The sequence below is a fragment of the Molothrus ater genome, chromosome 1 (genome assembly GCF_012460135.2).
Source record: "Molothrus ater isolate BHLD 08-10-18 breed brown headed cowbird chromosome 1, BPBGC_Mater_1.1, whole genome shotgun sequence".
Taxonomy (NCBI): Eukaryota; Metazoa; Chordata; class Aves; order Passeriformes; family Icteridae; genus Molothrus; species Molothrus ater.
Genome location: NC_050478.2, coordinates 92,939,610 through 92,966,141, shown reverse-complemented (window position 1 = coordinate 92,966,141; position 26,532 = coordinate 92,939,610). Strand labels below are relative to the sequence as shown.

The 26,532-nt window shown below is 40.4% G+C and overlaps 2 protein-coding genes across 2 annotated transcripts in view; both read left to right on the top strand.

Moving 5' to 3' along the window:
* Positions 1-8,060, top strand: part of PARD6G (par-6 family cell polarity regulator gamma) — a 64,951-nt gene extending 56,891 nt beyond the window's left edge. The window contains exon 3 of the mRNA XM_036379246.2: positions 5,286-8,060. Within this exon, the coding sequence (XP_036235139.1) occupies positions 5,286-6,145 (860 nt within the window). The 3' untranslated portion in view covers positions 6,146-8,060. The remainder of the gene's footprint in view (positions 1-5,285) is intronic.
* Positions 8,061-9,079: 1,019 nt separating this feature from the next.
* On the top strand, positions 9,080-16,036 carry BLOC1S4 (biogenesis of lysosomal organelles complex 1 subunit 4). Its single transcript, XM_036378959.1, has 5 exons — positions 9,080-9,317; positions 9,632-9,703; positions 10,856-10,957; positions 11,591-11,725; positions 15,056-16,036. The coding sequence occupies exons 1-5, from the start codon at positions 9,105-9,107 to the stop codon at positions 15,152-15,154; spliced, it is 621 nt and encodes a 206-aa protein (XP_036234852.1). The 5' UTR covers positions 9,080-9,104; the 3' UTR covers positions 15,155-16,036.
* The last annotated feature ends 10,496 nt before the right edge of the window (positions 16,037-26,532 follow it).

Sequence of the window (26,532 nt, the reverse complement as noted above, 5' to 3'; positions counted from 1 at the left end):
TCCCTTGAAGTGGCTTTATGACTGCTGCTAATTTGAATGCTCAGTAATAGAGATCTGTTGGATGGAGGGGTTACCCTTCACTATTAATGATTCATTGGCCTCCTTCCCAAACTGCCTGAAGTGCCGCTCTCCCTAGTGGAAGTAATTTTGTCTTTGAAGTACTTTCCAGGGCTGTCAACTAACGTTCCACAGTTCCCAGAGGAAATAATAAGCCATGAGTGCATGTACACTGAAAATGTAGAGTCTGAAACTAAACTGTTCCTATAGGAGCCTGGCAGTCTGCTTCTCTGTGGAATTCAGCTTGTTTATACAATCTTATCTGGCTAAGCTTTGGTATTTTATCTGGCAGGCAGTTCCTATGAAAAGCAGCTGTCCAAGCAGTGGGAGTGGTGCTCCTGGTGGTTTTTTCAGGTCTATAATTTCTTGTTTCATGTAAATTACAGAAATACAATACTCTCTTGGCTACAACCAAATGCTCTAAGCAGTTTTCTTAGCCTTATAAATAGCCCTTCAGTATGCTCTGCTGTTATGTCCTGTGTGACTTAACAGTAAGATTTGTGATGCCCTCTCGGAAGATGTAAGGTGTTCTGTAAAGCCACAGGATGACTACAGAATTGTTAGAAGAGCAAAGTTATAGATTTTACAGGTATTTTTTTAACCATAAAAAAATCACTGTTGTCACTGTTGTCATGACTGTTGTCATGAGCACAGTCTCCATCTCTGCGTTGAGATCTGTACATGCATCTTCTCTAACAGAAAGGTCCCTATGGGTCAGTAGGTAGTTTTAAAAAAAAACCAAAAACACCTCACTGACCAAACACATAGTAACAGAAAAGACTCAGCCAAAATACTTCAGTTTAGTGTAACTCATTAATAGAGAAAATGTTTCTTCAAACGTACTGAAAACAGAAACTTTTGGGGAAAAGAGCGGCTATTCAGTACCTACAGAGGCGTTAGAGGTATGTTTTGTGTAGCTTTGGGTTGCAGATTCAAGTAAGAGAGAGAAAAGGTCACAAGTTCTTCTCCAACTGTGGTAAATTATGTTCCTCATCTCTTTTTACAGGAACAGTATTTTCAGTCAAAAGCAAATTATGGGCACAAGTAAAATTCAGTCCAAGTCTGTTAAAGTTTAGTGATTATCCAGGATTATCCATCCAGTTCGTAGTACATCTTATCTGAAAGCACTGCATTTTGTAGATTAAAATGATCCATATAATCTGGCGTATTCCAAGAAATGAGGAACATGTTCAAGACCTAAAAGACTAATTCTCCCTCTGTCACCTGTATGTATGTATCATTTAAGTCTAGCCTCCTCTGAGACATAAGAAAATATGAGTCCCTGTAAGATTCAGTGCTTTAAGCATTGTTCAGATGTGCCATTTGATGCCACTTCTCATGCTAGTGTACATGCAAACTTCTATAGACCCCTTCTGTTCTGCAAAAGGGGAATTTGATATGGTGACAAATGAAAAATGAGCTCTGTCTGGTTCCATATGGTACATTCTGGTCTTGCCTGAGACCTGGCATCAAGCACAGTCCATTTCTCTAGCTGAAGCGGCATTCCTGCTTGCAATCCTGTATGGTGAGAAACTCAAAACCTAACAAGTTGCTGACCTTCATTAAAAGAGTGTCATCATAAATTATGCACTGATACAGTTTCCATTTCAGCCTGACACATGCCACCTGAGCAGTTTAGTACTGGTCACCTTTTTGTGACCACCCCACAGAGGATAAAAGTGAATGATGTTGGCTGAGGTCTCCCAGTTCCCTTGTGAAGAAGGAAATTTTATTTTCATTTTGGTAGGGATTGATGACTTTCTGCTGCCACAGCAACAGCTAATTATGTTAAACTTCAGTTTACATACTTTGCTTTATTTCTGCAGCAAGAGTAGTGGTTCTAAATAACATTGAGGGTGTAGCTGTTTTGTTCTACAGGATTGTTTTGTTTGGTTTTACTATTTTTTTTTATTTTAAGGTGATGTCTCAAGTGAATGTAACCACTAGAGTGCGGGTTATCTTGAATTCAAGTAATGCCCTGTATTGTCAAAGAGCATGTATCCTGAACTTCAGATTTTTTTCTAGAAAATAAAGCTAGCATTTTTTTCTTAAAAACTCTTCAAATTAGCTCTCATTTCTCCAGCTTGTAATATCTTTGAACAGTTTTTACCTGTTACAATTAGATTTCATTTTCCTCATATAGAATCTCATTTATAATCAGAGTTGGAAACTACTGCTACTACAACTACTGCCTGTTTTAAAAACAAAAACCCTGGTCATCAGCAGGACATGGATTTCATTTAACATGGTCCAGCCCTGTAATACTAAATTCCTAGAACAGTCAGTGGTCCCACAGTGAAGGTAACCTGCATCACTTGTAATGTAATCCCTACTCATGCCTGGTTTGTGTTTGGAGGAAAAAGTTAGCATTTTTGTGGCGAGATGGGCTTTTTGTTATTAAAGGGGGTGGTTGTTTTGAAGCTGTGCAGAGGTTAGGAATGCTGGCAATTATCTGGGAGACTGGTTAGTGGGCTAAGCACAGGTGAGGAGGTCACAGGCACAAAACAGTCACTTCTTTTGTGCCAGTGCCCTGCAGTGGTTCAGCTCAAGGGAGACGCCTCAAAAATTACTTATGTGTGTTAGGAGGGCCATCATACTTCTGTGACTTAGCTACTTTTTCATCACAAAGTTGCATCTTGTGAGAATTAACTCTCCGGGTTGTTGTTAATTTAAGAGAAAGAAAACAGTTTGGTCAACAAATATTCTCAGATGAATTATTCGGTAAAACTTTTGCAAGTTTGCCTTAAAGTAATTAAGTATTAATATTCTTACAGAGAGAGAGAGAGGGATGTAACAGCTACCTGCATGCTTCCAGGGGATAGATGGCTAACCAGGGCATGTGTTTCATTTTACCTGTAGTGCAATGAACTGTACTGACCTGCCTAATTTTCTGAGTCTTTAAGGAATGGAGTTTTTGTTTTAAGCTTTTTTGCCGGTACTCCTAGAGACAGTCTTAAATGCATAAACCCATGTGTAATTTTAATTGGCATCTTAAACTGAAAATTTTGTGATAAAGATTCTCTTGGACCTTAAGGTAGAGCAGTACTGTTCTACAGCACTGTATATCAAGTAAGGAAGGAACTTGGATTCTAGATCTGAAGCCCCAAGTTGTTTTCATAGGACTGTCACAGAAATTTATCAATGAATTGTGGGGGTGAGCTGGGCACAGTGTTGGAGTCTGTGGTGATGAAAGACATCTTGAGGAAAAATATTTGTTGTGAACTTTTGGAATCATCCATCAGAAGTAGCTGAATGTAGATGGTGATCTTGTTGATAGAAGAGGAATAATACCTGGCTTTGGCTGCAGTAATTGGCTACTGTACTCAAAAGAGTAGTCACTGCACTGACTGTTCACCAGGTGGACTTGAGAAGGTGCCATCTCTCCACAGTCACTGTTTTGGCTGTTAATACCCTTCCAGAAACCAGTTGGGAGCTTCTTGTGTTTGGGTGATTTTAAGGACTTCCAATCCTGTGCTTCACTGGTCTAAATAACAAAATAGGGCCTGTGCAGCTCTGAACATCCTGGGAAGAGAGAGAAGAGGTGAATGTGGAGTTAAACACAACAGATTTGTCCAAGGAATATCTTCATTTCACAGAAACTTTTTCTTCAGGATGACCTTCCAGATGCCCTGTGATGTCCTCAGGGTTACTATAGCCAGTGTAAATAAGTTATAGGAAAATGCAGAAATAATATTTCTGAAGTCTTTAAATTATTTTTTTTCCCAGCCCAAAGGACTATGTAGGATCACTGTATAACTTAGACTGGAAGGGACCACCTCTGGAGCCCACCTAATCTAACATCCTGCTCTGAGGAGGCTGAGTTAGGTCAGGTTGCTACTGACCACTTATTTTTAGTGTCCTTTAATTAGTGTAACTTAATGTCACTTAATTGAAGTCTGTCAATAATGAATCTTGAAAGTGGACTTGAAAATGAAACCTTTCAAGACATAAAAATGCAATAATAAGCTTGTTTTTACTAACACCCTTTTCCCTCCTCCAACCTTTATCAGGTATTGTCTTACTCTTTCAAACATTAATTTGTCAGAGAAGCAATTTTCTTAGTGGCAGTTCTGAAATTGTACTTTGTATGGTACTGCTTGTCTTCAACAGGAGAATAAACTGCAAGTCTGTTACTTATCTGAAAAGTATGCTCAAACTCCTGGTGAAATAACTTTCCAGCTAGTGCATGGTTCATGTCTAAAATATGCACAGTATTTTTATTGTGAGATGCGGTGATGCAATTATTCACCAACAACTTCATGACTTAAGTATTTCTTATGCAAAGCACAACATGAACTTCCTATGTGGAATAACTTAGTTTGCTTGGATGAATTAAAGGTGATCACTTTTCAAGTGCCTTGAGATAACTGCTACAGAGACTGAAATATTTAAACAATTCCTTAAACTGCAGACCCCAGAAAGGCAGAAAGATTCCTGTGAATCTTGCTCTCAAGGCAGGAGTGTGGGTGTGAATCCATGTCCATTCTGTGATCCTTAGCAGACATACTAAGCAGAGGAGTTTCCTTCTACCTGCTTCTCTTTCTGCCAGGCTGCTTGCTTACACACTACCTTTTGTTAAATGTCACTTTTAACAGTTTTTATTGCTGTCAAGTTCACCTGAACTGAAGTAAAATGCTCCAGAGAGAAAAGTGATGTACCAAGAGATGCATATTAACAAAACTCCCTTAACTAGAAAAGCCTAGGCTGAAAACATATCTAACTACTCTCTTGCACTCTCGCTTTCATGTTTGTACCTAAGGTTAAGGCAGTGTATTGGGTATCAAAACACTCCCCAGTTCAGACTTTTAGGTTAGGAATGCATATATGCTCCTTGCCCACTTGGAAGGTATGTGTAAGATTACAGTCCAGCTCTGAAAATACAGTCTCACGTCCAAGATGGTGTATCAGGCTTGCAGCAAGAAACTGCCTTCTGCACAGCTGACAAGAGTTGAGAATGAGAAGTCTCTTTTCTCCAAAGCATGGAAGAAGTATGAGGAGTTATTGTGAACAATTAATTCATTCTGAGTGTTGTGCTGATGGACATAAAGTGAAACAAAGATTAGAGTAAATGGAAGAATTAATTTGATTTTTCCCATATTAGTATTATTTTTTCATATTATTATTATTTCCATATTGCTATTACTGCCTTCACTGAACCAATTGGAGGAAGAAAATGGCCTGCAGATTGAATTATTCTGTTTGATACATTGGTACTGTTTCTCTTTCAGATGAAGTGGACTACAGCAATTTTGGGACCAATACGCTGTCGAGGAAGAAGAAGGCTCTGGTGACACTGCGCAATGACAACCTCCGCCGGCGTCCCCACATCAACATTAGCATGCCTCATGATTTTAGGCCGGTGTCTTCCATAATTGATGTGGACATTCTCCCCGAAACACACAGGAGAGTGAGGCTGTATCGACATGGGTGTGAGAAACCCTTGGGGTTTTACATTCGCGATGGCACCAGTGTAAGGGTGACTCCTCATGGACTGGAAAAAGTTCCCGGTATCTTCATCTCCCGTATGGTTCCTGGTGGCTTGGCAGAGAGCACAGGCTTGCTGGCCGTGAATGACGAAGTCCTGGAAGTCAATGGCATTGAAGTAGCAGGAAAGACTCTTGACCAGGTCACAGACATGATGATTGCCAACAGCCATAATCTCATCATCACGGTCAAGCCAGCAAACCAGAGGAACAATATTATTCGGAGCAGTAGGATGTCTGGTAGCTCTGGCCAGTCTACAGACAGCACTGCGAGTCACCATAGCTTGCCTACACCCCACGTGCTGCAGAACTTCCACCCTGATGAAATGGAGAGTGACGAAGAGGCTGACATTGTCATCGAGGGTGGTCTGGAGCCACAACACATTCCTAAACTGCACAGCCTTACTTCCACTAGCCTCTCTCGAATCAATGGCAGCAGCCTTAGCCACAGACTTCAAAGGGACCTGGTGCTCAACAACAGCTCTGGCCGAGAAAGCAACGGCAACCTCCACAAATTACTCAGTTCCTTAAAAACTGATCCCCGACACAGTCTGGTTATCCCCAGAGGAGGTATCGAGGAGGACGGAACAGTCATTACACTTTAGTAGCAATTTCTGCAATTCTCCTTACAGTCTTAAGTGCCAATTGGGACAATCGACTTGGGCAACACATGCACAAAACAGGGAGCTGACATTCTCACAGACCTCATGGCTGCAGAAAATTGTTGCTTTCTAGGAAACGTGGCATCTGGAGTTAGATGTAAAACTGTCATGCACTGCAAAATTTGCCAGGAGAAAGCCTGAGTGCAAAACCTGGTTTATGTCCCAGCCCTGAAGTGAGAACACAAATTTGTTTTAGTTGGTATAAACCTAAGCAGTCTTACAGGCTACCCATGGCAGTGCTATATACTTGGGTTTGAAAGCATGGGTAGACATATTTATACATGCATATATATGAATTAGATTTTAATAGTAACAGACATGTCTATTTGAAGTGGAATCTGGTTTTCTTCTAATACCAGATAAGGAGAGAGTGCTTCTTAATAGCTATCCTGTCTTCTTCTGTTACATGCAGCCCCTCTGCCGACTTGTTTACACCGTCTTTTCAGCGTTATGTCTAACCCAGACGAGCTCTGTAAAAGCAGCCGTTTCCTATTCCAGTGGTAGCAGCGTTCGGGAGATGCTGCAGACACATTTTCCAAAGGAAACGATAGAAATCCATTTCCATGTAAACCCGCGTGTTGCCCGCGGCCCGAGGGGCGGCGCAGGCTGTGGCCGCGGCTGCCGGGCCATGGCGCCACCTGCCGGCCGGCGGGGGCACCGCAGCGGGGGCAGCGCCGCTGCCTTCTGGTATTCTCTTAACGTATTTATTAGATGATACCTCCTTTTGTTGATTTGTTTGGTTTTTTTCCTCTTTTCCCTCATCATCTCTGTTTTTTCAAAATCATGGTTCATGTGAGTTTTTAGGCGTGCAAGCCTCAGAGCTGACACAGGTCCTTGCTGTACCTTTTCGGCAACCCGAATCCTTGACAAGAGATTGCCCTATGGAGGGGAGGGGTGCTGACTGACTCTCAAGCCTAACTTAGAATAGTTCTGTTATTTTTGGACTCCTCCAGTAATAAAGCTTAATGTCTACACAGGACTTCTTGAAGGTTAAAATATACTGGATATATGTGAAGGTCAGACACCTTTGCTGGGTGACCAGGTGGCTAGTGAGTGACCAGTGACTGTTGAGTCAGTACCTATCTGCTTCTGGAAACACCATGAGTTTTACGAAAGTGGTCTAATCTAAAATATTTTGTTATATCTTGATCAGTGTAAGGAACAAAATATAAATGTTTTAAAATGTATTTTTCTACTTTTAGCTTGTGTCATTTGCTCTTTGTTTTTAACTTTGTAGTACATTAAAGCTTTTTTTATATGGTGGAATAGACATTTCTCAAATATTTTATGAATATGAAAATTCAGGAGTCTTGGTTTGGAAAAATTACATTCCGTTTTGGAATCTGTAATGGCTGGAAAAAAGGATGTGTGGACTAATTAATTGTCGCTAATTTAGAATACCTGTGGAACAACCAGTCTTCTGCTCATGGTTAAATATCTTTGGGACATTGAACTTAGTTTATTTCTTTTAGATTTGCTTTAAGAGTTTATTTTGAAAGTCTTTCACTTACTCTAATTAAAACTTTTCTAGGTATCAAAGCAGCTATAGAGCTGTATTTATTTTTCCCAGCACAGTAAGAATAGAACATTGATCCTGTTCGTCTTAAATCTGTGTTTGTACTTTACCAAAGGTTTTCATTAAAAAAAATAAATCTGATAATTGGTGCAGTAAAACAAATGAATAGCTGGATATGCTTCAGTCAATCAGACCATCTTATCCGGAAAAAATTTGTTACACCTTAAATAAACTACTTTTATGAATAAGTGGATTTTTCTGGCTGAAGTTACTCATTTTACCTTAGTTAACTGATGAAAATGTGACCTTGTCTGCAATAAACTGTTCGCTGTCTTACTTCTACTCTGTATTTTCTCCCCGTGTCTCAAGCATTTTATATGGACGTATCTCTCCTCCCTATGAAAACAAGGTATCCAGTTTGGGTGGCTCTTCAACTATGCAACTATTTTAGTGCAGTATCTTTTCTCGGTGCTGCTTTTACTAAAGGTTCCTGTTCTTCTGATTTCCATGGGAACCAAGTAGCTTCCTACCCTCCTCACAGCATGGCCTGCTGCAGACCTCTGGGCTTTGAGGGGTAATTCTGGCTCCATGGAAAGAGGCCGGATACCTCTGATGGCACTCTGGACCCCTTTGCCCGGAGCCTGCTGGCTGTCACTGTCCACAGAAAGCGTTCCAGTACAATCTATCCAAGCTTTCCACCCCATTCATCGCAGGAGGGAGGAAGCATAAGTTGTGTCACACACATGTACAAATTGTAAACACAACAGCCAGCTGTTGATGTGTCAACTTTGGATCCTCCAACACTTCGTGAAACAACTTCTAAGGCTTGCAAACATTTTGTGCAGCATCTTTGTGGGGAAAATAAACAAGCACACACACACACACAACCAGCTTCTCTTTTGAATGTCCCATAACCGCAAGCAGAGCTATGTTGTACACTCACACTGAGCTCCCTTCCCAACTCAGGCCCTAACGGGAGGAATCTGCCTGGAAGCGCGGCTGAGCCGCTCGGGTTTCGCGGGCCGTGGCCCGTTCGGGTGTGGGATGGAGTTGCCGAAGGGGGCTCTGAGGGTGTGTGGCTGAGGGAGCAGCCAGCCCCCGCCAAAGGCCACATCCTCCACAAACGCTCCTGCAGACGGAGCCCCGCTCTTGTCCCAGCGCCAGGCAGGGGTGGCTCAGAGCCGGCGGAGCCTGAGTGTCCTCCAGCCAAGCGCGATTCCCTGCCCGGGCACCGGCCATAAGGGCGCTCCGTATGCACGTACGCTCCGTATGCAGCGCCGGAGCGCGGGGGCCGGGCCGCTCCCGCCCCGCCTGCCGGGAGCGCGGCTGCGCCGGCCCGCCCGGTCATGTGAGGGGCGGTGCATCCCGGTGGGAGCGGGAGGTGGGATGGCGGCGGCTGCCGGCGCTGGTGACCGGGCTGGAGCCGAGCTGCCGGACGCCGGCCCCGGCGCGGACAGCGGGAACGTGTCCCAGAGCCAAAGCAGGGCCTCCGGCCTCGGGGAGGCGGAGGACGAGGATGCCTCGGAGGCGTCGCTCAGCGCCACCGCCGCCGCCTACTCCGCGTACCTGCTCGCCGACCGCAGCCTCTTCAGCGAGCAGGTGGGCGAGGGCCGGGCCGGGGGCTCCCGCACAGCTCCCGGGCTCAGGGAAGGGCTGCCCTCAATGGGAGTGCAGCCGTCTGGAGCTGGACACGCTCCTGGGCTGGGGCTGTGCAGGACAGGACGTAGCGGGGGTCGCGTCCCTTGCGCTGAACGAAGCCGAGAAAGAGAAAAGCCTGTGGGATTCCTGTGGGACTCGCTGTAGTCTGACCTGTGTCTGTACTCGGTGACACTGGCCGGGGTTTTGTGAATGTGTGTGTGTCTGTGTGTGTGTCTGTGTGTGTTCAAGCACTTTAAGTGATCTCTGTTTTGCAGATAGAAAGCTTAGACAAGAGTCTAGAAGACTTACTGACCAGGGTGGATGAATTCGTGGGAATGCTGGATATGGTATGTATAAGTTGGATGTGGTTGTGTTTTCAAAGTTAGATTAAACACAGTTGAATTGGTGTTTGTAAGTAAGACATAGAGAGGAAGAAGCCTCTTTAGTCTAGGCATGTTCCAGTATGAAGACACGTTTGATAATTAGATTACTTATTTTGGTAATCAGGTAACTCATGGATGAAAACTACCAAGCTTTCATTGTCAGAGCAAAATGTGTCCATATAGCTATAGAATCATATAATCATATAGAACTTCGGTTGGAAAAGATCTCTAAAATCATCAAATCCAGCTGTTAACCCAGCACTGACATATTCATCCCTAAACCATGTCCCAAAGTGCTACATCTTCTAAATACCTTCACCACTTCCCTGGGCAGCCTGCTTAAATGCTTGACAGCGCTTTCAGTGAAGATTTTTTTTCTAACTGCATATTTATGTAGTTGTATTTGTCTTGTTTAAAAGAACACTATGATATTCTGCTTATTCTTGAAAAAATATAAAGACATCCTTTGTTGGTTTTGTAATGAAAGTATCTAATCCGAGTTGCCAAACCACCAAAGCTAGATTTGTCTTTAGGGGACCCTCTTTTCAGAAAGGCAGCTTCGTTTTCACTTTTCTCATAGGGTCAGATGGGGAACTGAATGGAAAGTTCCTGTAAGCTGGCACTGGTAGATAGGCTGTTTTTTAAAGTGTAGCACATATGGTTTTCCTGCACAATTCTGTGGTAGGTTTGGGGTTTTTTTTAATACCAGTAAGCTAAGATTTTTGTGGCCTCACTTTTATGACAAATCTGAAGAAAAGTAGAAGTAGTAAAACTGAAGACAAAATTTTAGCTTAGTATGTTTATTTCTTTAGTGTGCCTTGGAAAATGCTCCATATCACTTCAGAAGAGATTGTATTAGCCTACTTTTAATATAAGTATAAAGGTAAATATTAGTCTCTGCAAAATACATTTTCTTCAATGTTATCTGGAAACTATACAAAAATGCTATAGTGTATTGATTTTAATCTAGTGTTTTTATACGAATTTATTCTAGTATTTTTAAACTCTAAATTATAGGCTGTTCATTGGAGGACAGTTCTAGTTTCCAGAATAAAATCTACTAAACATTTTGTTTCATTCATTGGTTTTTGTATTATTTCTTTGCATTGTCTTTAGATTCGAAGTGATTCCTCTCAAGTTGTCAATGAAAGTATACCTCAAATTTATACAAAAGCCACAGAAATGAGGCAGATATATAGGAAGATTGACAAACTAGAGGTATGTATTTGCTGTCTTCTAGATGCATTTTGTTTCCTAACAGAGGGAAAAATCAATGTCTGCATATTTGTGTGTGTATGTGCACACATGTGGAGTGAGCTCAGGTGAGTTGTGCTCTCCATGTCCATGCTGGGTTCAGTACTTCAGGGAATTCCAGATGTGTTTTAGATCTTTTTGCGACATATTTAAAAAAGAAAAAATGAAATTGTCCATTGACTGTTTGAAGCAAGGCAGTTTTTTGTGTTAGCTTTCAAAGTTTCAGAAACAAATAGAATGAGAGATCTCTTGATCCCTAATAAAGCTTCAAGACTGTGGTTCAGATCCTTGGTTTTTCTTTTGGTAGTAAAATGGCAGATAGAAGTCTAGATTCTGAAAAATCCAAATTAGTTATTTGAAAGGTAAATTGGAAAAGGAAGACTATTTTATTAGATTTAACCTGGTTTTCAGCCTTTTAAGTATCTCAAGTAATTTCTAGCATTAAAATGGACTTAGAGGCAGAAGGGAAATTGAGCATGAAGTTTTTGACAACTCATTTAAGCAATGGATCTTCCACCCCTCTTTTGCAATACATAATCCTGTTTTATGTTGTTAGGGAAAGTGTCATATTTGTTTTGTTGGGTTTTTTTACACCAGGCTTTTGTGAAAATGATTGGGAATAGCGTAGCTGGACTGGAAGAACGGGTCACAAAGGCAGAAACAGACCTTGGAGCTTTTCCAAGCACCTTCAAGAAACTCTTGCACACAATCAGCATGCCATCCTTCCTTAATGTAAGTAAAGTTTTGCTGCCATGTGACCAGCTTAGTTGCTCTGCTTACTAGATCAGATGCTTAAAATAATAATAAGTTTGTTGCACCTGTATATGAATGTAGCTGTACATTTTTAATATACTTTATTAGGATTTTTACAGAGTTCTCAGGCTTCTTTAAAAAAAAAAATGGAAGCAACCAAACTTAAAAATTTAATTTCTTACAAGGATTTGTGTAGCATTGCAAAACAAGGCTGAGCACACAAAGAGACGAATGTGAAGGACACAAACAGGCACATAATGCACAGGCCTTTATACTAAAGCACCCCTGATCTCTGGTGGTATGCAGAGCAAGTAGGAAGAGCCTGTACAGGCAACACTGCTAAAGGATCTTTCTGCATTGATAACATCACTGCACAAATGTTACCTAAAAGAAAACTAAAGCTAATCTGCACAGTATTTTTAAGATAAAGGTTATATTTGTATTCAGTGCACACAGTTGGATAATCATGTTACCACCTCGGTAAGCTTTCTAAGGATGCAGTTTTCTCCATCTTTCTTGTGGACTGTTCCTTTACAAAGGGCTTGAAACACTCTCTCTGGTGTATTTCAGAGAGGCCTTACCTAACACTGAACTGGCATTGTGCCTTGGGTTTAAAATAATCTTTTGGTTAAAAAAAAAATCACCTGAATTCCTGATGTTTCTTGACATCACCTGGCAGTACACCATTTGTAAGTTCTACTCTTTTGCATCTTGTCAGCTCACAGATTGTTTTATCTTTTAGTGTATCCATCCTGTACTAACTCAGTTTTCTGTGTTCTGGTAAGAATGATGAAAAAAATAGCTTTGTAGAAGAGGAGAGGAAGAAGGTTGTGGCTTTTGGAGTATTTTTGTTCCTACATCTTCCAAGTATATATGGCAGCAGAGAAAAATACATATAAAAAGAACGAGTGTTGTCTTGTTAAGGCTCAATTCAAGGAACTGGTTCTTCACTGCTGTTTACTGTGCAGTCTTTAAGTTAGTTAATTTCTCATCTCATTCCTTCATTTTCCTTAGTGTTTAAGTTTAGGAGTTCTGTAATTTATTTCTTTAAAAAAACCTAAAATCAACAACACAAAGTTGCACTTTATGGGCCAGTTAAAAACCAAAAAACCTGTACAAGTTGCGTTGAAGATTATTCAGCAGTATTTTCCATTTTTTTTCTATAAACAGTTAATAACCAAGGAATTACAGTCTTCACTTGAAAAGTTTGCTAGTTCAAAGAAAGTACTTTTTTAGTGTTGTAGGGGAACACTTTGTCAAATTAGCACTTTTTCCACGATTTAAAAGTTAGAAAACCTTTGAAAGTTTCAGGAGGGTGGACCTGGCATCTCCAGTGGTTTCTTAGTTTGATTATGGATAGCAATAAAATAACACTCAGAACTTACTGGCATTATTTGATTCACTGAAAGGCAGGTTACTGTTCCAAAGTGATTCTGGGTATTGCATAGTAAGATACCTACTTCCACTTGTAAACACAAGCATAAGTGAATGCAGATGCCTGTAGAGATTACTTCACTTGCCTGATATTTAACTAGCTCAATACATCAATGTTAAAATACATGTTTGGAAAATAAGGTTATTCTGATGTTATGATTTTCACTGTAGCTGTAGTTCACATTTTACTGCTAGTTTTAATTTACTCAAGTACCCTCATTCTCTTCCCATTTAAATGTATCTCTTTCTTTACACAAAGGCTGTATTTTTTATTTCTCAAGATGTGTATTTATAATCTCCCTTTCAGATTTTGCCCAAAGTTCTTCCCTTGTGAATACCAGGCAGTGTAAAGAACAGTACTTTAAGGTTTCTAATATCGCTAAAAATGTAGACCCTCAAAAGCTAAAAATGTCTGCTAATCAGCTGCAAAAATAACTGATCCTTAATGTGTGCTTAGGCAATTGTAGCTACTGTGTCTGCCTATAAATTTCCTCACTGGATTGAAATTGCCCCTTCTTGCACAGAGGCAAATGTAGCACCTCTTAAATCCGTGTCAGGAGTTACAGAAAACCTGTGACCTTAGTTTCCCGTGCTTGCAGATTGTTATGTGATAGGACAGTACAGAGTAGGAGAGTATTTTAAAAATCAGAACTTTGATTTTGAAGGTTGCTTTTACATTTGGCAAAATTTGTGATACAGAGAACACTGATAATATACACTGTTTATAGATCAGATCTTTGTTTATATTTTTTAATTCCATTGCAACTTGAATGAAAAAACAAACTTAGAGAAATTAATGGTATTGTAAAGTTAAAGACATAATTTAATGTATCAGCAATTTTGTATATAGCAGGAGAATGTGTACTTACTTCGTATGGAGTACAAGTACACAGCTCAACTGAATATTGAGAAATTTCCACTTTGTTTTGTAGGTATGTTTACTTATATCTTCATTTTGGTGCTGTAAGACCATTCTAAACTCCAAGGCTATCAAACAATGATATTTGGTGTACTTCTAACTTTATTATTGGTGAAGACTAAGTTCCTCATTCCAAACTGACAGGGCTCTATGAAACAGTTCATCAAAATATTTTTATTAGTTGAAAAGAACATTTAATGAGTGAAATCTTGATTTCAAGCATTCTATTTAATGCCAGGCATTGAAAACATGCCCTATGTCTGCATTGTGTTGCAGCATTATGTACCCACAGCAAGGCTGATGTAGTGGTCCTTGATGTTGTCTCTTTCAATGAGCCATCGGATACAGCAAAACATTGTACAGTTAATATTTAAAAGAAACATGTACACCTTCCCTCAGAAACAGTGTAACAGCTCTTTTCCAGTCCACTACCAAATTATTTTTAACATTGTGTCATACAAAGAAGCTCAGCAGGAGCAGCAACCTTCTTGAAAGAATAATTTGCTAGGTGTGTTTCCATAGGAAAACTTTTTGAGTAACTAAATGAGAACCCAGGCCCAGAGTTGACTCCAAAGAAGCAGCTGAGGAGAATTTGAAGGCTGGAGCAGAAAAGGTAAAGGTGTATGGCTTGAAAAGGTAAAGGTGTATGGCTTGGAAAGGATGAAGGTTACAATGACTCTCCCATCAGCTGGATGGTACAGTTTGGCTCCTGCAGTGCTGGCATGTCCTACGTGTTCCAGGACTGGGTCCTTTTAGGCGCTGGAATGGCAAAGGTCAAAGGCTGCGTTTCTTCACTAACTTTAGGAATGTGCCAGGCTCATCTGAGCTATGATTAAGAATTCATCCAACTAAGTAATATGCCTTAAAACTTTTCTTGTTTTGCATTTTAGCTCTGCAGGCATTTGTTTTAAAATGCTTTATGAAAAAGGCGAAAAATAAATTTCTCTAATTTGCAGAAATCATCTTCCTCACGACAGCAACAGACCCTCTATGAACCTCCAGTCCTCTTCAAGACTGAAGACTATTTTCCATGTCTTAATGAAGCACCTTATTGATGATTTTTTGCTTTAGGATTGATATGAATCAGCCAGAATAGAGAAGCCAAGTGAACAAAAGGAATGCCAACCTCAGAACAACTGCATTTTCTAAGCACTATTGATGGCATATTGCCATTCTGATTCTCATTGTCTTCCCTCAGGCAATATTTTCAGGTAATCTTTGTTTGTGCACATTATTTCAAAAGCCTTCCTAAAACACCATGTAAGTTTTCAGATTATTTTGGGGAAGGAATTTAAGAATATTTTTACATTACTTTTTTTTAATATGGAAATAATAGGAAACATACTATTGTATATAAGTTTTTTAACACATAAATATCTGTGCTGCTGTGCATGTAAATAGCTATATCGCAAGCAGGGGGTTTATTTGTCTTTTTTCATAATGTGCTGATTGAGGTGAAAGAAAAACTATGCATTAGGTTTCACATCTATTCCAAGGTTTTAAGCCTGGTCCCTGCAGTTTGTACAGAGAAATGCACCACATTGGGATTTACTTGTTGCAGGGGCAGGACTTGGGAGGTTGTCCAGGAATCAAGGACATGGCTCAATCCATGTGATGTAGTCCTAGTTCATAAAGCAAACATCCTACCCCACTGATGATCCTCAGGTCCCAGTGACCCAAACTTTTAATTATTGCATCATTGTGTTGTTTGATGTATAACCAGGTGGTCATGAAATAAATTTATGTATAGAGAGAGATATAGATGTATAAAACCTGCTGTCAAAAAGAACAAGTGTCTAAGTTGGGGAGGGATGACCCTGGACTGAACTTCAGTTAGGTACTTGACCAGATTGCTTTTCCTTCACAACTCTGTGTAGATACTGAGGCTTCCCACGCTGATTGCAATTTGTATTATCAATAAACTAATAGCTGGCTAACCCCTGTTGTGGTCTTGCATTTCACTGGACAGTATTTACCCACCTAGCAGGTGTTAGTCATAAATTGATGTATTCTTCTGAACAAGTTTTATCTCTGCTGCTCTATTGCCAGTGTAACTCACTAGAATACTCAAAATACAAGTCTGGGAGGAATGCTTTAGAGAAACAGTATTTCTCTAGATTTCATGTTGCACACACAAAACAGGTATGAAGTTGCAGAGCAGAGATTGTATATTAATACATCTTGTCTCCAAAGACCAGCAGGGATTGGGTTCTAAACATCTTAAATGTATCTGAAGCAACATTTATTAAAATTTAAAACAAAGATTTTCAAGTCCAAGTTAGTAGGCTCTAAAAGTAGTTCTGATGTAAAACTTACCTGAATTTTAACATAGGAAAATAATCACATAAATATGCAGAAAGAAACAGACATGACTTTGAAGCAGGGCTCCCCTCCCATCCTCCTTGTTTTCATAAATAATTCATTATTCAGATGTTCCACTGGAGCAACAGTTGCATTTCTAAAAGGCGTGGTGCCTTTCAGTGTATGCATAAATAATGCTTGAAGGTTTATCCCTCCTCAGTGAGATCTAATAAAATTACACACTTAGTGTAGCAACAGAAAGCTGCAGTCAGGTACTCTTAAACATGCTAACACTGGTATGAAAAACAAAGTAATCTTTAGAGCAACTTTCTAATTAAATGAATCACCTTCTCAAATAACTTTGTCCTCTGCTGTGTGGAGCCAAAATGCAGTTTCTTTTAAAAAGATGATGTTTGAAATATTAATAAAGATTTTAGCAAGTTTATACAGCTGAATATTTTTCACACAATATTTTTCATATTAGTAAGAGTGAACATTCATATATCCTGCAGTGGGCATTTTTGTTGAAGTGTTGTATGGAAAAAAAGAGCTGTATCTTCAAGGCACACCACCAATAAAAATTAGACAGTTCCTATAATTAGTATAGCTCTATGTTGGAAATTCTCCAAAATATTTTTATTACTGAAAATAATGGACAATACATGGAGAATTTGTTAAGGAAATGCTGCAAAAGACAGTAAATTAATTGTGGCTTTTAAAAGACATGGTACAAAATACCAGGGTCACTGTTCATCTGTTACAAAATTAAGCTCATGGTTATGAAATTAAGGCATTCTCATAATACTGACAAAACGCACCCTGCTGTTGGTTTGTTTGTACCTTTGCTGTCTCCTTATTCATGGTCAGCCCACCTCCCAGGAATAGCACAAAAAACATCCCAGATGTTCACACTCAGTAAAGAAATACTCAGAATATTCCTTTATTCTGTCTGCTGTTACCTTGCATTAGTGTAAAACCAGTAATAACTATATTGTGAATTAGGTTCAATATTTACTGGGTTTGCCAGCTGTGAACAAAATCTGAATCTCAAAATCCACTGATCCCAATATTCACAGCCCCAGAAGGCTCTACCTGCATCTTTCCCTACACCATGTTTATCCTCTTGCCTGAGTTCCAGGATACAAGCCAGTACCTATGGGGCTACATCATCTGTTTTTCACATGAGAGCTCTTCATATAGAACTGGTGTAAAGCAAGATGTGGTTGTGCTGTGCTGCTAAAGGTTGAGTATCAGGCACATGAAATGAGCTGGTGTTTAATATCAATAAAGTAGTCTACATACACATCTTACTTTTTTTCAATGTCATTAAGCAAACATTTTAAAGCAATCCTAGCAAAAGTAATGCTAGAAGTTTTTATATTCCTATAGTTATGTACATTCTAGGCCCATGTTAAAATTAGCATTAGCCTAATGCTAATTGAAACTAATGCAGCTTTCTAAAAGTTATCTGTTTGCTGTACAACATATGTCAATATGTCACAGAAGCTGCATTCACAAGATAGTCACAGTGAGGTTATATCACAGTCAGGTTGGACTGAATGTTATAGGCCTACACTTTTCATAGCTCCTGGACAAAAATGAGCATGATCTGTCTTGCATAGGTATTTAATTATATGATAAACTCTGCCTGAAGTCAGCACATAAAGATTGATATTTATATTTAATATTTTTTGGACCAGCAGATTTTGTTCCAATCAAGCAGTGCTGCAACTGCAGTAAAGCCCAAAGAAATTACAGAAGGATGCAGATGACTGAAATGAAAAGAAACAGGTTTGATTATTTATCTGATCAAATAAGATAAATTACTTAAAGATGCACTGGATTACATTGACATAAAAACTTGTGGCATTTCATTACTTCTGCTGACAATAACCTTCAGGGTTAAGTAGTTTTACTTACAACACTAAGAATTAAGTAGCAAGGTAAAGCTGTAAAGAGTGATCCTGAGTGAAAGACCTAGCAGAATGAGTAGGAAGAGGAAGACAGCTTGCACCTTTGTCTGTGAAAAGAACTTTATATTTGGCATTGGTAAATAATGCTCCCATTTAAAACAAAAAAAAAAGAAAGAAAAAGAGGAAAATGGTTTTTAAGTGATTACTTTTTTAAACTCCCTCACTTTTCATAGAAAAGATATTGGTCTTGGACCAGCTACCAAGAAAATCCTTGAAAAGCTAAAATCCCTGTCAGATTCAGCTATGGTCAAAGAGGACCATAACAGGAGTTGGTATCTTTCCAGCCACTGCAGCTAAATCCATCAGGGGTGAGGAGTTTCCAGCTGCTGGGATTCCCATCCGTGTAGGAGCTGAGCTGCTGTGGCAGGCTGTGCTGCAGCGGCAGAGCAGAGGCTTTGTCCCTCAGCTGCTTTTGCTGATTCTACTCCAAGCCGATGGGTGGTAGTACAACCTAAAGATGGTAGTGCAGACTCCAGCGGATCTCAGAGATTTGGAGAGTGTTCTTGCTTGATGTTATCTATTCCCAAACTCTTTCAATGCTGGTCATTTTTTATGATTTGGAAAAACTGTAAAGGATATGGGAATGGTGCATGATGTCTTAATAAGGAGCAAGAAAATAGAAAAAAGGAGGACAGGTGTTGCTCATGGGCAATGCCAGGGACACAGAATGCAATCACCCATAGATACAGACTGTGAAAAGGAAAAATTAAAATAATGCCTCTGGAATTATGTCAGACTAAAGGATATGGTAGGGAAACCAAAATATCCTGTCTAAAATCCACATGGAAGATTCAAAATGATATTTCATTTTTGTCAGCTTTAATATTGTCTGTACATTCTTTGGTGGACTGTTAAAGTGATACAAATACATCAAAATTGCATCAATATTCATTCCAATGTGCTATCTATATGGGATCTTAAATAGTATATTTTAAAAGTGTATCAAAAATACAGATATATGAATGTGCTGACAGACCTAAGAAAATGAACTGAATGTTAGCAAGAATTTCATCAGAGGGTTCAGAGTGAAAAGACAAAGGGACAGAATTCACTGGGGGAAAGTGCACTCACTGAGAAAAGAAGGATAAGTATCCAATTCAATTTCTCATCTCCCACTGTTTCAGAAGCTGTAGGTTTCATGAGAATAGCTCAATGCCTACATTATTTAAAATTAAATTAATTGCCATCTGTTCCTTACAGGTGACACTGACGGGAGTTTCTTTACAAGCAAAGCAACCTTTAAGAAAAAACAAAGGCAGAAATTTCCACAATCCTAGGACATTAAAACTGAGGGCTGGCACTAAATATGACAGAAGCACCTGAGAACTGCAGACTGGCAATAAAGCTGGTTCTGATTGATTCATAAAAATAAAATTTAAAAAAGGAAAAAAATGAATGGTAAGAGCCTTATGCAGGAATGGAAGAGGCAGAAAATAGCATAGCCAGGGCATGTGCCAAGGGGTGAAATTGTGGTGACAGAGCTGTGAGCAGCATCAGCAGATGAGGGCAAGATCCCCGAACTGGAAGGTAAGAATGGAGATCCACAACAGATATTACATATATATGTGATGTTGTTATTTTTTCACAGTTTAGGAGCTTTTTTTCTCCCTCCAGTGTGCACTTTTCCCAAGTATATAGTTTTGGGAGGGGCTATAACTGTACTAGAACTGTGGACCAGTTCTAGTGTCTGTGTCTGGACCGGGCTGCTGTTGCTGCTTCTGGTTACTGCCTCTTTCTCAAAAGCAGTAGGACTTGCAGGTAGCTAGCCAGATCATTGGACTGTCCTGGCTAAAAATCAGTGCTGCCAAGCCAAACAGTCCAGCCCCAGCACTGATGTCTTGGCACAAAGGTGAGGGGTGACACTCCTCTACTCCCAGCCAACCCCCTGAGAAGGCAAGCAAAGCACTTACTCTGGCAGTGTGTCCCCGTGTACAGCTGGGGAGGTGCCTGCTGTGGAATTAACATCTGTTTCCTTCATGTGTCTTTGATTAGCCCTTTTCTCTACAGGGATGGCTTTGCAATTTGTATGGAAACACAGAGGGAAAGAAGAACAGGAAAGAAAAAAGGTATTGGGAATAACCTTCTTGTTGTCATTACAGAGATGTCTGTGTGTCCTGCTCAGATGCCTGCTTCCAGCAATATTTATCAACTAAAATGTGATGGTTCATCTGCTAGTGATACACAGTGTCCTTATTCTTGGTGTCAGAGGTTGCTGAGAACTTTTGTGGAAGTGTGCTTGTTGCATCTAAAATCCAGTGTATTATCAAGCAAAAAAATATTTGGGAAGAAAAATACTAAACAATGTAATTGAACAAAAATTGTATTTTCTTTCTGGATTTATTAGCTTGACTTCTCCTGAATTTCATTGTGTTTCTGTAGTTGAAGGACAACACGAAGCAGTAATGCCAGAGGAATCTTGCCTAAGGAAAATCAAGTAGGATATTGTTAGCTAACAAGGTAGATGAGCAGTGCCATTGCAAACTCATTACATGTACCAGTGAGATAAGTCAAGATTCTGCTAAGTGAGTTGGATGGAATTATGAGGACACAGAGTCAATAACAGAAAGAGGCCAGCAAAAGCAGGGTTATAGGAGATACCCGTGCCCATCTTGAATAGTGTTCTGTCTCTCATTAGTTTGCACTGTGGGACTGCCTGTGGGTGTAAAATGGATTCTTTTGGGACTGAATACAGCCAGAGACTTGCTCAGGAGTTTAGCTGACTTGCTGCAACTGCTGTTGGATGTTCATTCCATGCTGCTGGCCATGCACTAGTTTTAGGCAAAGATGAAATTCAATGAAACATTAAGCTACAAATCTGCCTGAACTACTGTGCTGAAGTACTTGCTAGCTCAGTCATAGACCCAGGGTGGTAAACACCACTCTGCAGGGGTCTTCTTACTCTGCAGGGGTAAGAAGACTGAACCAAAACTCTGGGATGAATGCAGATATGATGGTGCTTCAATATGGATATTGTGGGGATTGTGAAAAGCCTGATGTAAATGTCAGGTAAGAAAGCTGCTGGAGAGGAGATGATGGAGGGGTAGACATAGATCTAACTGGAGTAAGTTCAGTTCAGGTCCACAAAGACAATTAAGGGACTGGAACATCTCCTGTGAGGAGTGTCTGGGAGAACTGGGATGGTTCATCCTGAAGAAAACTCATCTCATTCATTTGTATAAATGGTGATCTCATTCATTTGTATAAATACCTGAAGGGAGGGAGTGGAGGAGAGGGAGACAAGCAATTCTCAGCAGTGCCCACTGGTAGGACAAGAGGCAGTGTGCGCAAAAATAAAATCTCCTTGCCAAAGCACCTTCTCTGTTGCATCCCACATTCATATTTTTGAACCTGTTCCCACAAGCTTCTTTTAATATCCTCTAATTCTTGTATTGGAGGACACAATCAACAATCATGAGCCATCTGTGTTGCTCATCCTCTTGTAGTAATCTCCGTTATTTCCTTTTCCGTGATCTCTTCCACTGGCTGAAGAATCACAGAATGGCCTGGATTTGAAGGGACCTTAAAGATCATCTGGTTCCACCCCTCACCATGGGCAAGGACACTTTCCTCTAGAACAGATTGCTTAAAGCCCTGTTATTTTGTGTATGAAGCTTCCATGGTTTTGCTGCCTTTCTCTGATCCTTTCCCACTAATGCTGTATCCTATTTGAGATCAGAAAGCTAGGACTACCCATGTAATTTAAGGCAGAAGCAAATCAGAGGTTTAAACAGTACCACAGTCTGCCTTTTTCTTGTTTCTTCTCTACTTATTTCCCTGTATCAGATGTGCTTCCTTGTCTTGTTCTGAATGTTTAAACTGATGGTTTCCAGGACCTATCAGAGTTGTGTGATCTCATTTATGAGTAACTGCTCAAATTTGCTTTCTGACTCATAATGTGGTTCATGTACAAGGATATTTTAATGTAATAGCTAAATTTGTGGCTGTTAAGCAGGAGCTACTTCCAATCAGTAGGATGAGGTTTTGCTAAAACAAAGGTTATGTGGATCAGATACAAAAAGTTGTAGATTGTGGGGCAATGCACAAGAAGGCAAAATAGAGGTGCTGCATTGGTCAATATGTTTGTGTGGATACACCACTACTGGAGGTCAGTAACTGGCCTGGTTTTCTGACCCCTTTGTGCATTTGTGCTCACAGGGGCTGTCATTTACCTTTTCTAATCATAGCTACAGAGCAGTGGTCCTGGCAAAATGGTGTTTAAACTCAACCTGAGGTACTGTGCTGAAGCAGAGAGCCCATGAAGCACACTCCAGATACTGTTCAGCCCACTGCAGCCTTGGAGGAGAGAAGGAACACTTCGAGGAAATGACAGAAACTCCCTTTCTTTTCAGTGCTCCCAAATCCTTCTTTGTGTCAAGTCTGTCCAGGGTACCTTCTTCTCCCCCTCTTTCCCTTAACTCCTCTGTATCCTGAGACTGAGCTGCCTCTTATGGAGCCCCTTTTCTCCCTGGTAGGGTGGAGGGGAAGTACTCTGAGCACCTGGACAGGTGAGAAGTGGGATTTCCTATGGAGGCTCCAGCTTTGAGCAAGTTGAGAGCAACCATGCTGAGAGGTTTACTCAGGTTCTTTTGTGAAGCAAGAACCCCTGTAGATCGAGCCATGTTGAGGAACATCCCAAGTCTGAAGTGGGTCTGAAGTGGCATTTCACTGCCCTGCTCTGGTGAGATTAGTGTACTGTTACTCTCAGACATTTGGATGATCCAGAAGAATCTTAGCTGGGCCTCGAGAGAGAACAGCAGTGCTTATGCTACACTCCTTTGGGCAACAGTACTTATACATTTTGTTCCCCAAACCTTTGCTTGGAACCCAGCCCTTGAGACCATTGTTGGTTCCAACCCCCACCGTGGCAGGGGGATTGGAACTAGGTGATCTTTAAGGTCCCTTCCAACCCAAACCATTTTGTAATTCTATGATGATGATTAATCACGCGCTACTTTTATCTCGCAGTGTGTAGGAAGAAGTTGAAGTGAATGACTATTCTGCAATCACAGTCTGCTGTTTTCTCTGTAAGAGTTTTGTGGATGTGGCCATTTGATAACAGCATAGTGCTTAGAAAAGAGGTATATAGCCTTGCTTTTGCACTCTTCCTCTTTCCAGCTCAGTTTATTTCATTTTCTTCAGCAACTGAGCATTATGGTCAAAATAAAAAGCAGTATATTGTCTTGCAAGAAAAATTAGCATCTCCAACTGTGTTCAAGTTGACTTTTTTTGATCTGCTACACAACATGGCTTAATTCACAGGTGAAATGGCAATACCAACACAGAGCCCAGAAGCAAAGCCTGGCATAAGTGCAAGAAGAGGAATATTCTCAAATATTCTACCATCTTTTATTTCCCATTTCCCTTTTACATTTTTTAAAATTAGCAGTTTTATTGTTGCCTGATACAGCTTTGTGCATAATTTTTCAGTTTACTCACAATGTTATTCCTGTGTGATGTTTTTATAGTCATATAAATACTGTCGGGCCTTAGTGTTGCTTGTTAATGGTGTCTAGGGAAGTCAGATTTGTTACACTTAGAATTGCTCACAAACTTTTTGTCTGCATGGTTTGACTTGTGGAGAAACTGCTCAGTGTTGTATTTAAAAGCAGGATGGGATGCATCCACACCTCCCTGGCAGGGCCTGCATTGACAGTGTGGTCCAATGTCTGTCCCAGCCTGCGTGGACACCTAATTGTAACTGATAGATGCCAACTGATGGAATGAACTAATGACTCAAAACATTGATGATGACAGGCATTTGTATCAACTGGACCCATCAGAGCGTGCACATGTGGGAAGGTTCATCTCAGGCTTCCTTTATGTGTCTGAACCTGCCTGCCAGCAGGTGGGGATCTGCACAGGCAGCAGCTGACTGGCTGCTTCTTCCTCACTTGCACTGCTGCTGGAACAGAAATGTGCAGACTGAAATCCATGATGCTACCGGGGCCCTCACAACAGGCACAGAGCTCCACAGAGCCCTGTTTAGGGGGTTCCCTTGCCAGATGGAAGGAGGTATTAAGCTCTGTACAGGCAGACCTCTGCAAAGACCACAGGTAACCTGGGATCTGCCTGGGGCTCCTTGCTCTATCAAAAAGACATCTGTTTAATCCTGAATTTTGCAGATTTAGCCATATATGGTTGCTCTATCAAAACATTTGTTTAATCCTGAATTTCTACAGATTTAGCCATATATGGTTGGCTGGTGGAGGGTCCTGGAGGAATATTGAAGGCTGTCAGCACACGGCTGTGAAGACCAAGCTGGATGAGACAGCAGGCAGCAGCAGCAGCACAATCCCAGCTGAGCCCAGAAATCCACACTGCCACTTCCAACACAGGCCTTGCCAGGTCCACAGTCCTGAGGGAGCCTGTGGGGCACCACAGGAATGCCCGTGGCTACCCAGGGCTAGTCACAATGCAAGCAGCACATGGGGCAAGCTGGGCACAGAAGAAAGAAAAGAGGTGCAGGAAGCTTCCAGAAGAGGCAGGAAAGCAAAGAAGGGAAGTATCTGGTGGCACCAGAGGAGGTTATGAGACTGTGTGCGTTAGGGTCAGTCACATCAAGGTGAAGAGAAGTGGCTGATGTGGGCAGGTGAAATGGATTTGCTTTATTAGGAGAAAAGGGAAAATAGAATAGAATGAGTAATGTTTTGTCATCTGAATACCCCAGTCAGTTTGACACCAAAATTTTAGCCACAGATTTTCAGGATGCAGATGAAATTGCTCTACTGCAGATGAGTTATCACTAACTTCCTGATTGTAATGATTCATGCACTTCCTTTCAAATTCCATTTTTCCTTCTCATGTGCTCTATAGCCTATTCCAGAAAGAATATTTATTACACCAGTCTTTACTAGGTAAGTGTTACTTTTCTTAGCCAGCTGTTTCTGTTCTGCTTTCCTTTTAACAGGAAGATGAAACAAGTAAAATTAGTCAGACCACATTGTACCTTTTTTTGCTCCTTTTCCAGAAAAAAAATAGTAGATATGGCCATAGGAGGCAGAATACTGAACTCCTCTGACTGCACAGGGTATTTCTGTAGCTGTAATGTAGTTTCCTATGTCCACTATTAGATAATAATAATGCCATCCTAATATTCTCTCTGTGTAAAGGAATCATGTTTTGGAGGTGCTTTGACACATCATAAAGCAAATGGAAAACCCTGTTTGTTACCATTCACATTTTTTGATACTGTTTGAGACTGGTAAAAGGAAATTAATGGCTTACAGCTTGAAAATTATCACTAGCAGTGGCTTTTATTTAATCCCTCCTATTATTTTCAAAGGCTCGTTTGAATTCTTAATTATTAGTGTACATACCTCCTCTAAATTTCCATCTGATAATATTCTTCAGTATTATTCTTTAGTGTGGAACTTTCAGGTGATGTTAAAATAATAAAAGATTATTATTTTAATATTTTAAAATTCTCTTTAAAAAGAGGCTTTTAACCTTTTAAACCCTCTTTAATTGTTTCTCCCTCCTTCCTCTTTGCTTTTGTATGTCTCAGCTTACATTGCTTTCCTGTCTTTGATGAGTCATTGCATTTACTTTTTACTGATGCTTTTACATTTCAGGCTGGAGCATTGATTTTGGTTTCCTTGTTTTCTGATCAGAAAAAGCACAATTTTTTTTCCCTGTAGGTATCACTGGATTTTTGTCAGATCAGAGAAACCCTCTTTTTCTAAGTTGTGATTTCACAGCATGTGGTATGCAAGTGTATCTGGTTATTTTTGAAAATGCTTGGTGCTATTTCCTACTAGCAGTCCAGGTCCTGAAGCAATGTTGCTTTATAATTCAGCTGAATATTATAAAGATCTTAAACATAAACAGTATAAAATATAACAATCAAGTATGAGAATATAAATGAACATTTTAAATACCAGAGACTCCCACTTATACAAATATAAAATCCCTTTTACTCTTTGTCTTGGCCATAGGGTGGCACTGGTTATTGCTGAGCATTGATGTGTGTCCTAGGAGTAGTACAACCCAGTATTTTAAGTTTAGCAGAGCATTTTCAGAGACTAGGGATCTGGTTCATTCAGACTGGTCCATGGTTTATTCACTCCTGCAAGTAAAACAGCAGCTTTTTCCTGACAGGGCTCTAATACTACCAACTCCAGCTCTCTACCCTCCTCCCCAGCCAACTACTGCCACACAGC